The sequence below is a fragment of the Arachis hypogaea genome, chromosome 8, assembly GCF_003086295.3.
Source record: "Arachis hypogaea cultivar Tifrunner chromosome 8, arahy.Tifrunner.gnm2.J5K5, whole genome shotgun sequence".
Taxonomy (NCBI): Eukaryota; Viridiplantae; Streptophyta; class Magnoliopsida; order Fabales; family Fabaceae; genus Arachis; species Arachis hypogaea.
In genome coordinates, this window is record NC_092043.1 from 37,099,977 (window position 1) to 37,114,697 (window position 14,721).

The 14,721-nt window shown below is 29.1% G+C and overlaps 1 protein-coding gene across 1 annotated transcript; it reads left to right on the forward strand.

The window, feature by feature from the left end:
• Positions 1-795: 795 nt before the first annotated feature.
• LOC112705338 (G-type lectin S-receptor-like serine/threonine-protein kinase SD1-1) lies at positions 796-12,678 on the forward strand. Its single transcript, XM_072201261.1, has 4 exons — positions 796-1,415; positions 1,717-1,848; positions 11,994-12,154; positions 12,259-12,678. Exons 1-4 carry the CDS (start codon positions 878-880, stop codon positions 12,469-12,471), a joined length of 1,044 nt encoding a protein of 347 aa, XP_072057362.1. The 5' UTR covers positions 796-877; the 3' UTR covers positions 12,472-12,678.
• The last annotated feature ends 2,043 nt before the right edge of the window (positions 12,679-14,721 follow it).

Consider the following 14,721-nt stretch of genomic DNA (forward strand, 5'->3'; position numbering starts at 1 on the left):
CGATGTTGAATTTTGCGTGCTTGTGACGTTTGTGTTTAATTTTGGTTTGTGCATTATTTTTTCTTCTTGTGCACTCATTATCTATATCACATCACATATGATACATGAATATTGACATACATACAGGATATTATATAATGTAAAATATGTAGATATATGAATTTAAAATTTTTATATGATATAGAAATACAATATATATATATATATATATATATATATATATATAAAATATAAAGTATTTTTAGAATAAATTATAATAATATTTTAATATTTTATTAATATTAAAATATAAATTAAATTTTTAAATATTTTAATTTAAAATATATTTTATTTTAATAATTAATAATATATATTATTTATAAACTTATTTTAAGAATATAAGTTAAAAATAAGATTAGATACGCTGACACATGATGATATTTAAGTGATATTTAAGTGCGTTCAAGTACGTTTGGAAAAAAAATTTTATTTTTTATTAAGACACGACCTAATAGACGAGTGTCAATGTGTGTTTTATCTAAAATGCGTCCAACACTAAAATACGACAAATTAAGACAAATTAAGAAAGTGTGTATATTTCATAGTTTATTATTTCTTGTTTATCTTTTTATTTTTAACATTGAAAATAATTTATAATAAAAATTTAATCATATTTATTCCCATACAATATATATAGCTGATTGTTATAATGTCTAAAAATATTTGTTTAATTTATTAAAAAAATAAAAATTAATATTTAATGTTAAAAAATAAAAATAAATAATTATTAAATATTTAAAATTGATCATAAAAAAAAATAAGTTAGATAAAAGTTAGATATTAAATTATAAACTCAGTAGAATTCTTGATATGTATGTATATGGGATGTAATATCTAAATGACAACTAGAGAGAAGAGAAGAAAAGCTGCAGGCAGAAGCATAGAGCGGATGGAAATGGTTCTGAAGTGGATGCTAATAATTAGTAGTGCTCATTTTGTCTTAACTCAACGGAACCAAAGCGAAAAGAGCTACTGCGACTACCCTGGAATTTGTGGACCCAATGAGAACTGCGACGTTAATAAGGCGCAAGCTTGTGAATGCTTGGATGGTTTCACACCTAGGTCTCTCACTGCCTTCGGTAGCCTCGACCTTACGCAGGGGTGTGTCAGAAAGAAACCACTCGACTGTAGCACCGATGTGTTTGTTACCTATCCTGTGCTCCAAGAACCCACTGGAAATGGCACGTATTATTCTGTGCTGGACCAGAGTTTGGGTTGCAAGGAGAACTGCAAGAGTAATTGTTCTTGCATGGCTGCTTATACAACTGGCAGCGGTGGATGCAAATTCTGGAGTGCTGATTTGTCTGATATTAGGGTCATACAGGGAGGACACCAATATCTTTATATTAGAATGCCGGCTTTCGACCAAGTAGCAGGTTTGTTACAAATATTTCTATTCATGTAATTTTTTTGAGTTTAAATTTTTGTAAAAAATGATCAATATTAAATAAGTTTGTTGACCTTAAATTTTTTTATTATAAATCAAATAAGAAGAGAAAAAAATTTATGCAAAAATTAAAAAAATATATATAAAAAGATATTTTAGAAATATAACTGTTTGGACATTTTTTTTTATAAGTTTAAACCTTTGAAAAAATAGTTAAATGATAATTTCTTTCGTTTTTCTGGTAAATTCTAATGCTATTTGTTTGCGATGACGGGGAATTAATCGATCAGAACCCGGACACCAAAGTCACAGGCGCAACGAGCATCATATGGTGGTGGGAGTAGTTGTTGGCAGCGCTGTTCTGATTTTGGGGGTGATCTTGGCTTCTTGGTACATGCTCGCTAAAAGAACAAAGTCAAAAGGTACAGTATATTGCCCTGCTCAGTAATTTTATATTCATTCTATTCTTAGCCTCAAGTATGTTAATTCTGTGAAAATTCAAGCAAAGATATTTAAAATATTTTTAAATAAAAATATTTAATTTTGTTCCTTAAATAAATTGTTATATATTAAATTATTGATATATAACATAAATTAAAAATATTATTTTTGTTAAAAATATTGTTATATTTTTTAAATTATTAATTTAATTCTGATATTAATTTTTTAATTCATTTAAATTTTAAATTTTTAACAAAAAATTATTAGAGGATTGCTTTATTTTTATAAATTTTATAATATTACTTTTTGTTTTTATTTTATTATCATTTTGATATTTTTTATTTTTCGAATTTAATAATTTTTTATGAGTTGAGTTTTCATTTACAATTTTTTTATAATTCTTTTAATAATTTTTCTCTTTTCAATGATTTGTATAAATTTATATTTTAATCTACTCATTTTTATTGCTAATTGTTTTAGTTTTGGTATAGTAATTCTTATCTTTTTTTTGAATTCTTTAAACAAAATTTATTATGAAATTTAGATTTTTAAAAATATATTTGATATTAATTTAAAAAATTTAATGTCATTTAAATTAATATTAGTTATGATATTAATATAATTATTTTTTTCTTAGATCTTTAATTTTATTAATAATTTATATTTTTATTATTAATTTATATTTTTAAAGTATGTTTTTTTAACTGTAATTAAATAAATAATTTTAAAAAAAATTATTTTTGGCATTAGTGGTGCTCAACATTTTATTACTACTCTACAAAGTCGCATAAGACGAAACATGGATTTTTTATTTTAATAAATAAATTAAATATAATAATTATTGAAATAAATAATTTAAAAAATATTTATCGAAATAAATATTTTTTATCTTATTTTTTTTGTATGTATCTTGTTTATAGTATAAATGAATATATATATATTTATAAATAATTAAATATAATTTTTAAAAATAATAAAAAATATTAATGCTTTTAATTTGACCAACTCTTACAAATAAAATATTTCAAATAATAAAAAAGATAAACTGTCTATTTTAAATAATAGAGAAGATGGACTGTCCATCTTCCCTCTTATTTAAAATGAACTGTTTATCTTTTCTATTATTTGAAATATTTTATTTTTAAGAGTTTGGTCAAATTAAAAATATTAATATTTTTATTATTTTTAAAAATTATATTAAATTATTTATAAATGCATATATCTTGTTGCATCGTTGGTGAAAATTTTTTTTTGTAATTTCTTACACAAAGATTCAGAGAATATAGGATTTCCCCCTATACAAACAAATTGTTGACAAAACTCCAAAATAAAGTTTTCTTTTAACCCAATTTTTTTTCTTTATCATTCAAGAAAGACAAGAAGAGTTTGGGATAGTAAATATTTTTTATCTTGTTTATATTGTAAACGAGATCACTTATACTATAAACAAAATAAAAAAATATTTATTTTAGTAAATATTTTTAAATTATTTATTTTAATAATTATTATATTTATTTTATTTATTAAAATAAAAAATCCGACAAAACTTATGTTAGTTCGGAATAAATTTCGGATTCTCCTTTGTAACAAACTTTATCTTATTAAATTATATTACTCTTTTTAATGTCTGGCTCTGGCGTCCTACGAATTAGGGCGGAAAAGGTCTACAAAATTAAGGAGGCCAATCATTTGTAGTTAATAATTGACCAAAATTTTTAATATTATTATTTTATTAGTTTTTTTTAAATAAAATGATATTTTATTCAATAGCTAAATAAATACAATATTCAAAAGTTTGGACAAAAAAAATAAAAAAAGAGAATTTTCAAATATTTACGACCAGATAAAATTATAAAAAGAAATAATATAAAAAAGTAGATAGGGAATAAATCTTAAAGCACTATGCATAAGGTAAAATAGATAGTTCTTAGTTCAACTTAAGTGATGTTGTTAGCACTTTTTTCGAAGGCTCTTGGACATGCTCAAAGACACACCAACACTACAAGAAATTACCGACGACCAATTTAGCAACGAATTTAGCGACCGATTTGGGTGGTCACTAAAACCATGGTCGCTAATAAAAAAATAGCGACCAACTTCAGTTGCTAAACTTTAATAACCGATTTTAGCGATCGATTTATTAACAAGGCCACCAAACCCTCACTAAAGAGTATCGGTTGCTAAATCGATCGCTAAATTGTGACCAAATTTTCTGTCACTAAATCGATCTCTGAGTAAATCGGTCGCTAAATAGCGACCAACCTTTCGGTCGCTAATTTGCAAGCAGTTTTTCGGTCTCCATTTCGCGATCGCTATTTCGGTCACTAAATCAATCGCTAATTCATTAAACATTTTAGTCTCTAATTCGGTCGATAAGTGTGAACCTATATTTTAGCAACCAACATTTTAGTCGCTAAATCAGTCGCTAATTTGCAACCAAGCATTTTAGTTTATCATAATTTTTTAATTATCATTTTTACTAAATTTTTATATTTATGCCATCAAATATTGAAAAACCATCAACAAAAAACCTACACTTTAACACATAAAAGTAAACAACACTTAAACAATAACCAAAATATCATAACACACTTAAACAATAACCAAAATAACTCATCAATTCAATATCATAGACAGCAACAATAAGTAACATTCTCATATTATTAATTACATCATTTAAAGTCTATTAACTAACTAGCATCACAACGACTAATCACTCTTCAGACATACGTTTACCATATTCATTCTTTCCTATATTTGTTTCTCTACATTCTAGTTGAGGAATCGGAAGTTTAAAATTAAGCTTTTTTATCATTTCTTGAAACATACGATTATTGAGTTCAAGTCCTCTTTCTGTTTTTTCCAACCTAGCTTTCAAGTTAATGTTCTCTTCTTACATTTTTTCATTATTTCTTCATGTTCTGACCTTCGCAACTAATCGGATGACTGAGAACTGGAGCCACGATAACTAAATCTTTTGTCAATTGCAGTGAATTCTATTCCAAGTCCATAAATTCTTCCCTTTTCAACTCTAGCTACGTCACACCACACATCCATCTCATTTGATACATTACTTTCTTCTTCGGATACTTTTTGCATGGCCTGTTCTATAGCATTCTTAAATTTTAAATGGTACTCATCCATTATTTCTTAATACATAAAATCAAATATATGAACTAATCAAGTTAACTCAAAAGCAATGCAATCATAATGGAAATATAACCTCCTCCTCCTTAAGCACATGTTATTCTAGTTCGCTTATTTATTCACAACTATAATTTAAAAGATAACATATTTGAACAACCAATTGGTCTCGACCCTATACTAACTATAACCAAAATATAGCTCCCAAACTAACAATGAAGTCAAAACAGCAGAAATTTCATGAAAAATTTACATAACCAAGTTTTATATATCAGATCTGTAGCATGTGGAGCTTTGCAAAAGCTATAAAAGAGGGTTGTCTTCTCTTATGCATTCAATCTCTCTTCTTTGAGTTCTGATTTCTAATTTATAGCTGTTAAAAGCAATGTCTATGCTTTGACTATATATGCAATGCATAACTAATAGGTGAGTGCATGGTAAGATTGAATTGATTCAAAATTAATCTACTCAATTGTATGAAAAACACAACCTGATGTTTGAGAAGGTAACAACATATAATGGTTAACCTATAAGCTAGTAAGTAATAACAGTGGAGTTTACGCAAATGAAGTTATGAAGATAATGACATAAATAACTCTATAGTATCTAGGCCATCAACAGCTAATTAAAAATCCAGCAGAAATTTAAACTGTGAGAGTACAGATTAACTAATCTATAAATTAATTTATAAATAAAGGTGTGGCTAGTGCTATAACATGAATACATATACATGTCTCCATGTGTTTGTTTTGCCAATTGTCACATGTCTCCATGTGAACAGTGGAACAAGAGTAGTGTTCAATAAAATCACGTATATATAACACGGACATAATCAAATGTGAAAAATCAGAATCATCCTCGTCATAACATAAAAAATACACGTTTTTATCAAACTAACATAACAAACTTGTCTTATTGAGTTCTCATTTTTGCAGCCTAATTCAAAGACAATGCATATCAAGATGAAAAATTTACTGAATAGTTCCTTCAAACACCACAGAAACGACAATTAGATCATTCCACCAAAATAAGGCACAAGAAAACCTATGAACAAATATATAATTAAAAATTAATCAAATTGATCAAACTTATTAAAACTCGTAAAATGATGAATGGCATCAAACAAATGTGATCTTATCGAAAACACATTTTCTAGTAGGCGAATCAGATCAGAAAACGAAGAAATAAAAAATAGAAAAAAAAACTTGAAAACATATTTGATTTAAGAGAAAGAGCATTTTTATTTATCTCTTTGAAACATATCTGATTTGCTTCTTCCTTCGTGAGCTGGCCTTAATGCAAACGACGAAAAGCGATAATTAAAAAAGAATTCGGAGAGAGAGAGAGAGAGAGAGAGAGAGAGAGAGAGAGAGAGAGAGAGAGAGAGAGAGAGAGAGAGAGAGAGAGAGAGAGAGAGTAAACCTGGTCGAAGCGGGTGGAGGAGGCGGGAGGTGAGGTGGCGGTTTCTGTGGGAGGAAGAAGACGGTGAAGAGACCTTATGAGATGGTGCCGTGGCCGGAGAAGACAATGTTGACGGGACCTCAGGAGACGGTGGCGAGACGCGCACAGAAGACGGCGGCGAAAAAGACGACAACGCGCGCAGAAGACGAATGACGGTATCTGATCAGAGGAGATGAGAATGGTGTAGGTAACTTAGGGTTAGTGAAGGTAATTTAGATAATATTATTTTTTAACTTAGCGACTGCTTTGTGACTGATTAATTTATAAAATCGGTCGCTAATTTAAAATAGCAACCGATTTAGTGACCATAACTTTAGCGACTGAATTAGTAACCAACCACGTTATTCTATCTACCCATAAATCGATTGCAAAATCGGTCGCTAAATTAAAAAATAGCGACCAATTTTGTGACCAAGAGTCCCAAGGACATTCCTTCAATTCTTTTGTTTTGGATGCTAATTCGGTCGCTAAATTAAAAAATAGTGACTGATTTTAGCGACCGTTTATATTCTAGTTGTATAAAACTAGTCGGTCGCTAATTTAGTGGCTATTAGTGACTGATTATGTTAGTCACTAAAATCAGTCACTAAATTAACAATTAGCAACCGATTTAGCGACCATTAATTTAACGACTGAATTAGCAACCAAACAGTTGTCCACCCTATTTCACTATCAGTTGCAAAATCGGTCGCTAAAATAAAAAATAGTGACCGCTTTGTGACCAAAAGTTCCAAAGACATTATTTCTATTTTGGTTGCTAAATTGGTCGCTAAATAAAAAAATTGCGACCGATTTTAGTGACCGATTTTATTTTGGTTGTATTTAAAACTTATCGATTGCTAATTCAGTAGCTAATAGTGGCCGAATTTATTGGTCACTAAAATCAGTCGCTGAATGTAATTTAGCGACCAATTTAGTGACCAATATTGATTTGGTCCTGGAAATTCTATATTGGTCGCTATTAGCAACCAATTTTTTCAGTCGCTAAAATCGGTCGCTATTCCAATACTTTCTTGTAGTGGCAACACCTCTCATTTCAAATATTCCAAGCTATAATCAAAACCAGTCAAGCTCTTTGAGGACTTGTTCCTTGAAACCCAATTTGTAACACTGAATCTCTCTACCAATTGAAGAACAAGAAACATCTATGATCTGGAATGAGATAAGTTAAAAGACTCTTCTTCCACACTAGATTAGCGTCTCCACAGAAAAATAAACAGTACATGAGTGATTCTAGAGCTGACTTGTAGATTGGACATGTTGTCGGAGTTGATGGGAACCGCTGGTGGATGAGAAGTAGAACATGAAGCTTATATGGAGAATTTTCTACACAAAGAGAAAAGTCTTGTGAGGAATTTACAGCTTCCGTAAATAACTCCAAACTGGTTTCTATTGCATAAAATTTAGACAAAATTTAATAGAGGTATGGTAAAATTGGTAAGCAATCCTGTATCCTGATGTAACATCATATGTTTTTGCTTTGTTCATTACCCATTGAATTATGTCTTCACCTTCTCCTTGGGTTATGGAGAGGATTTGTTGAGCAATTTTTGGAGGAAAAATATTTGAGATTAATACTTTGTTCCATTGTTTATTTGACAAAAACATGTCTTTCACTCATAACTGATGGTAACTATCTAATAGTAGTGTCACAGATGGTGGAACAGTGAAGGGATAAGGAAGAAGGAGCCATGGTTCACTGAAAATTCAGATATCATTAGAACTTAGTTTTCAAGAATACTTTGTCAACCCCCAAGAAGATAAGTTTTCTACTTCTACTGTAAAAACAGAATTAAATCTAAAATATTTATCTTTAAGTATTTTAGAAAGAAGAGAGGTAGGTTGAGTCACGATTTTCCAACACTAGTTACCCAAAAGAGTCAAGTTTTGAGCCCTGAGATCTTTGAAACTATTTCCACCTTCTTTTTTAGGCTTAGTCATCTTATCCCCACTAATTCATACCATTCCCTTTCAGAATCTTACTGCCTTCACCAAAATTGGGTTAGAATACTATGAATTTCATTTAGCAACTTGTCCAGAAGTTTAAAAACATGACAATGTGTATATTGGTATGGCTTCTCCTACTGTTTGAAGTAATACCTGTCTTCCTCCATTAGATAACAAACACATTTTCTATCCTTGTGTCATTTTGAGAACCTTTTCTTTGATTGAGTTGAAGGTGGATTTCTTATAGCGGTTGACAAGAGACGATAGACCCAAATATTTATCCTCTGTACTTATGTGAGAAATATTCAGTTAGGCTACTAGGGAGGTTCTAATCAGCTATGGAGTGTTATTACTGAAGAATAGGGCCGATTTATTAAGATTAACTCTTTGCCCATTGAAACTCTTATAAGATTCCAATAATTCTAGAATAGAGGCCCAACTATTTTTTGAGATTTTACTAAATAAAATGGAATCATCAATGAATAGAAAGTGATTTATAGTTGAGCATATTCTGGTTATCTGAATTCTCCAAATGAGACTATTTTGCTATGCTTTGTGTAGTAAGAAGAAAAGTCTTTCTGCACATAATAAGAAAAGAAAAGGGGATAGAGAGTCACCTTGACAGATGCCTCTATTTGGTTTAAAAAACATAGGATTGACCTTCGACAACAATAGAGTAAGAAACGGTGGTCAACAATTCACGAATTAAGTCAATGAATCTCGATTCAAAACCCAACTTCACCATAATAAACCATAGAAAATGTCACTCCACCCTGTCGTAGGCTTTACTCATATCAAGTTTAAGTTTCATTTTGTATTCCAAGCCTCGTTTCTTTTGTTTAAGGTAGTGCATACATTCGTGTGCTATAAGAATAATGTTATTAGAAATAAGTCTACCTTTCAAGAATGTACTTTGAGTAGGGCTAATTACCTTGTTCATATACCCTTAGAGTCTGTGGACTAGTACCTTTGAAATGATTTTGTAGACAACAAAGGACAAACTGATAGGCCTTATCTAAGTCACATCATTCACATCTGGGATCTTTGGCACTAGACAGATATTGGTGTGGTTAAAAATTTTTGAAATTCTACCTTCGACAAAGAAACTTCTTACAGTCTGGAGCATGTCTTCTCCCACTATATCCTAGTAGAATTGGAAGAATTTAGTCGTTATACCGTCCTCTTCTGGTGCTTTCTGACAGTCGATATTAAAAGTAGTTCTTTTTACCTCCTCTATAAAAACAGGTATTCTGAGCTTACGGTTCATGTTAGCTGTAACTATAGCCTCGAAGTCTGTGAAAAAGGCCTAGGATTCGCCTGATTAGAATATGTGAAAATACTCTTAAAGTAGTACTCAGCCACCTTAGCAATATCAGCATTGGTATTGTCATATCCCCGTTATTCCTCCACAGATGTCATATCTTATTTCTTTTGATTCTAGTTTTAAATTTTCAATGAAAGAAGTTTGTATTTTGGTCTCCTTCCTTCAACTATTTAATTCTATATTTGTCTTTCTAATAAATTTTCTCGTCCAAATATGCTTTTTCAAGCCACTATTCAAACTCAAGTAATTCAGTATCTCCCGTGAAGCTTGATGTCCATTTTTATTTTAGAAGAGTAGTAACTTCTACAATCTCCTTTTTAGAATTAGTAGAACTGTTCTTTTGCCAAAAAATTAATCGGTGTCTAACTAATTTAAACTTTTGAAATAATCTGAATATTACTGAATCTTCTATATCTGAGTTTCAGACCTCGTTGATGAAGTTATTAATTTGTTCTTCACCATACCAGCGGGATTAAAACTTGAATCTCCTTTTTTATCTTTTTGGTTGGTAGTTAGTATCCAAAAGGAGGGGGCATGATCAGAACCTATCTTTGATAGTCTCAAGACCGTCGAATGAGAGTATAATTGGGACCAAGATTTATCAACAAGAATTAGTTCTCCTTTCTTACATCTGTTACTCTAAGTAAATGGTCTACCCACCATTCCCAAATCAATTAATGAGTTATCTCCAATAAAGTAATAAAGGCAACAATAGAATAATGAGATTTAGGATTACCACCAAGTTTCTCACTTTGATTAATAATGAAATTGAAATTACCAACAATCACCAATTTACCTTGGAGTTGGGAGAGCACCAAAGAGATTTCTTATAACTGGAATAACCGAATATTCTAATTACAATTTAAATAAACGGCTACAAAGTTCTATTTAATATTGAGAGAGATATCTTTCATCAAGGCAGTAGTATAGAACTCAGAACAACTGAAAATATGAATAACAAAATCATCTTTCTATGCCAACACAAGTCTACCCGCACTATCAGAAGGATTAACAATTTGCTAATTAGAGTAGCCATAAATCTTGAATTTTTTTTTCACCTGTAGAAATTAGTTTTTTTGTTTCACAAAGAAAAACCAACTCGGGAGAGTAAGATTGAACAATCTCTTTAAAGTTGTGAACGGTCAGGATCTCCTTAAACCCTAACAATTTTCATGACAACATTTTCATGAATTTTGGGGTGCTATTGACTGGATGGCACCCTCCACCCTCTGATTAGTAATTAGGTCTTATTCAACAGATATTTTTTTGGCCACAAGTTCTGTACATGCCTCCAGTATTTTAGAGAAGTCTTTTTCTGTCACAAACACAAATTTCTCCTCTTCTTCCATGCTCCTTGGATTCGGATGAGAATTTACTTCTCTTTTGAGTTCATGATATGAATGAGGATGTAATAATAGAATGAGAAAAATACAAGAAGAGTAAAAAGAATTGAAAAATGATTTGGAAGAATAAAGAAATTAAAGAATAATTAAGGTTAAAAGAAAAAAAACATTTCTTGAGAGCACTGCAAAAACCTTAGCAAAATAATTTAAAAGAGTACATACTTCTCGTACTCCAGTTACAATGCAGAATGATTATTATTACTTTATAAGTTTCTTCCCACTTGTTTGAACATATAAATTAATATAATATAATCTCTAGTCTACACATTTATTGTTAAAAAACATGCATATAATTATAAGGGAATGTTAGGGAGACAATGATTTTATTGAACAATACGAACAATCACTAATCAAATAAAAACGTACTACACCTCCAAATTAACCTTCTAAATTTTAATATTAAAATAATCATCTGTATACTAGTAAAATAAATATCTGATATATCTATTGTTTACATTGTTTAATATTTTTATTGTTCACCTATACTTTTTTCATAATTATATTAGTGCACACATACATGTTTAAGAATATTTTATGATTGTTGGTTATATGTTGATCAAAATATTGTTGGACACTTAATAAATTTGTAGGCATAATAAATTTTTAAAAATATTTGATAACAAAAACAATATTAGTTAAAATTTGTTAAAATTTGTTATTTTTAGCTTTATTTAATGCATTATGCAATAAATAAACGTTAAATAAGATAAATTTAAACTGTTTAAACTTATTATTTTTGTCTCTTTATCATTCTCAATGTGTTTCGCTCCACTTGAGTTTGATGATCACATAATAAATTTCCCTCTTTTGACCATTATTTTCTTACTATATTCTCTTTAACAAATAGCATTGGGAGATATAAGTATTAGTGAGATGTTTAGTGATACCAATGAACAAGAAAGAGAGCTGGACCTTCCATTACTTGACCTATCAAGAATAGTTATAGCAACTGCTAACTTTTCTCTCAACAACAAGCTTGGAGAAGGTGGTTTTGGACCTGTATACAAGGTTAGGTTCTAACATGTTAAATTACTACTTGTAGAACAAGTACCAATTATGCAGCATAATTAAAAGGAATTTTAATTACCTTGTATATGCCATCTGTTATACAGGGTGTATTAGATGATGGACAAGAAATTGCTGTTAAGAGGCTTTCAAATAATTCTAAGCAAGGCTTAAATGAATTCAAAACCGAGGTGAAATTAATAGCCAAACTTCGACATCGTAATCTTGTGAAACTTCTTGGTTGTTGCATTCAAAAAGGAGAAATTAATATTCACCTAATATTTTTCAATATTGTTGGACAGCATACTTACAAGCCTTAATAAGTTGTATTAGTGATGGAAAGTTAGATTTGTACCCATTAAACACCTTTTTCCTGTTATTGACAACACAAGAAATACACAACATTACACAAACTAACACAGAAGAAACAAAAAAAGAAAGAAAGGAATACATGACTGTCATGTTGGTTCATCATGGTAGTTATGGGCACAAAGATATTTAATAATGAGATCATTCTAGTATGACTATACTACAATATTAGAGTGATTATAATATTTTAAAAATAAATATTACTTAATAAAATATTATCAAAATATAAAAAATATGATTTTAATAATATTTATATAATTACTATAGCTACTGTAACATAATCATACTATATTCCACTTTAATAATGTGCTGTTATTTTGCTAAAATTTAAATGGACTTATTTAATTCATTGACAAAAAGTTAAACGGTTCCGCTACGTTACCAACAGCATATCTGTCAACTTCTTCCAATTCTTATTTATAATTGTGTTTCATGGAAGTGTGTTCATGGATGTGTTTAATAAAAATGTCTTTTTTATAACTGTATTTAATAAAAGTGTCTTTATAGATATATTTTCTGGATGTGTCTCTTTATATATGTATTTAAAATATATTAATTATTAGACACATCTACAAACACACTTCCATGAAACACAAATATAAATAAGAGTTGGCAGATAATATGTTAGTATCCTATACTCTTATTAAAAGAAGAATATTCTCTGACAAATAGTGCTGGTTGTTTGGTTTAGGCAAACCAATTTTATTATCTAATATCGAGATTACAAATGACATCGCTGGCTTGTCATGTAAATGCTATCGCATTAAGAGCAATGCTAGGGACCAGTAATTTTTGTGATTGTTAGCCATCAATTAGCTATCAATGATGATTTGATGGTGTGAGATTGGTGTGAGATTTCATCCAATAGCTCACATTTCTCTGCTGGTTACATGTTGGCCAAAATTCAACAAAACTGCTGCCCCCTAGACTTTTTCTTAAAAAAAAACTAATGTGAATGTATCGCAATACTTCAGACAGAGACGGACCTAGGGGAGGTAAATAATGGACTCGACCCCAAAATTTTAAAAAATTATACTTATAATGAGATATGTATTTAAAAAATGAAAAAATATTATATAATTTAATAGTTTTATATGTATTATTTTTTATTATGTAATAAATTTATATTTTAATTATTTAATTCATTAATATTTTTTATTTAATTAATTTAATATTATACTTCCAAATCTTTGTATCTTTTAAATTAGTTTTTATATAATAATTTCTATATTTATTTTTTAAAAAATCTTTTATTTTTTTATATTAATATATTTAACATTCATATTATTATATTAATAATAACTTACATAGTTATATTTTGGTAATCACATTATGTACTTTAGATATTATTTTTTTGTAAAAAATACTCATTTTCTTCTAAATTTACGTTGCTATAAATTATTGGTATTTTATAATTTTATAATGTACTATTAATATTGTTATATTTTTATGATCTAATTATCATATTAAAAATAAAATTATAAAAAAATTATAATTATATATATATCTGAGGTGTTCACCAACCAAGTCCAATGGTCTCTCTTCTATCCACAAATTACATGCCTGAAATAAAAAAAAAATTCAAATTTTTTTGTTATGTTTTATTATTATTATCATGATCTTCGTTATTTACTTGTTATTTAATATTATCAACTTTGTATTGTCTAATTATCATTTAATTCATTCACTTTTATTATAAAACTTAAAAATTCCCTAATAGACGCTATATAAGTGTTAAAAAGATTTGGAAAATTAATAAGCACGTTTAAAAATAAAAAATATTATTTTTTTAAAACAGGGTGGTCATGCGTACGCATGCCACCTCATATGTACATATAACTATAATCCTGTCAAACTCACGTACACAAGCACTTCTCGCGTACACGAGTACTCAAAATAGAGGGGTGTCTCGCATACGCGTGAACATAATCGCGTACGCGTACCTTCAAAATTTGGCTTTTTATGCGTACGCATGGCATGTTCGTGTATACAAGACTTATGGGCAAAGCTCAATGTCCGCGTCGCATGGCATGTCATGTACGCACAGAGTTCAGATTCTTTTAAAAAGCTGTTAAGTTGCAAAAAACCAATTTTACACATCCAACTTCGATAGCGCATAACTTTTTCATTATGAATAGTTTTTAATCCGTTATTCAAAAGACATAAATTTAACGGACCCAATTTTCATTCAAAATAAGTTT

Coding starts and splice junctions, on each gene's coding strand:
- LOC112705338 (XM_072201261.1), top strand. CDS start 878: ATGACAACTAGAGAGAAGAGAAGAAAAGCTGCAGGCAGAAGCATAGAG. Junction 1,849..11,993: donor TAAAAGAACAAAGTCAAAAG/GTACAGTATATT, acceptor TTTAACAAATAG/CATTGGGAGATATAAGTATT. Junction 12,155..12,258: donor GTTTTGGACCTGTATACAAG/GTTAGGTTCTAA, acceptor TCTGTTATACAG/GGTGTATTAGATGATGGACA.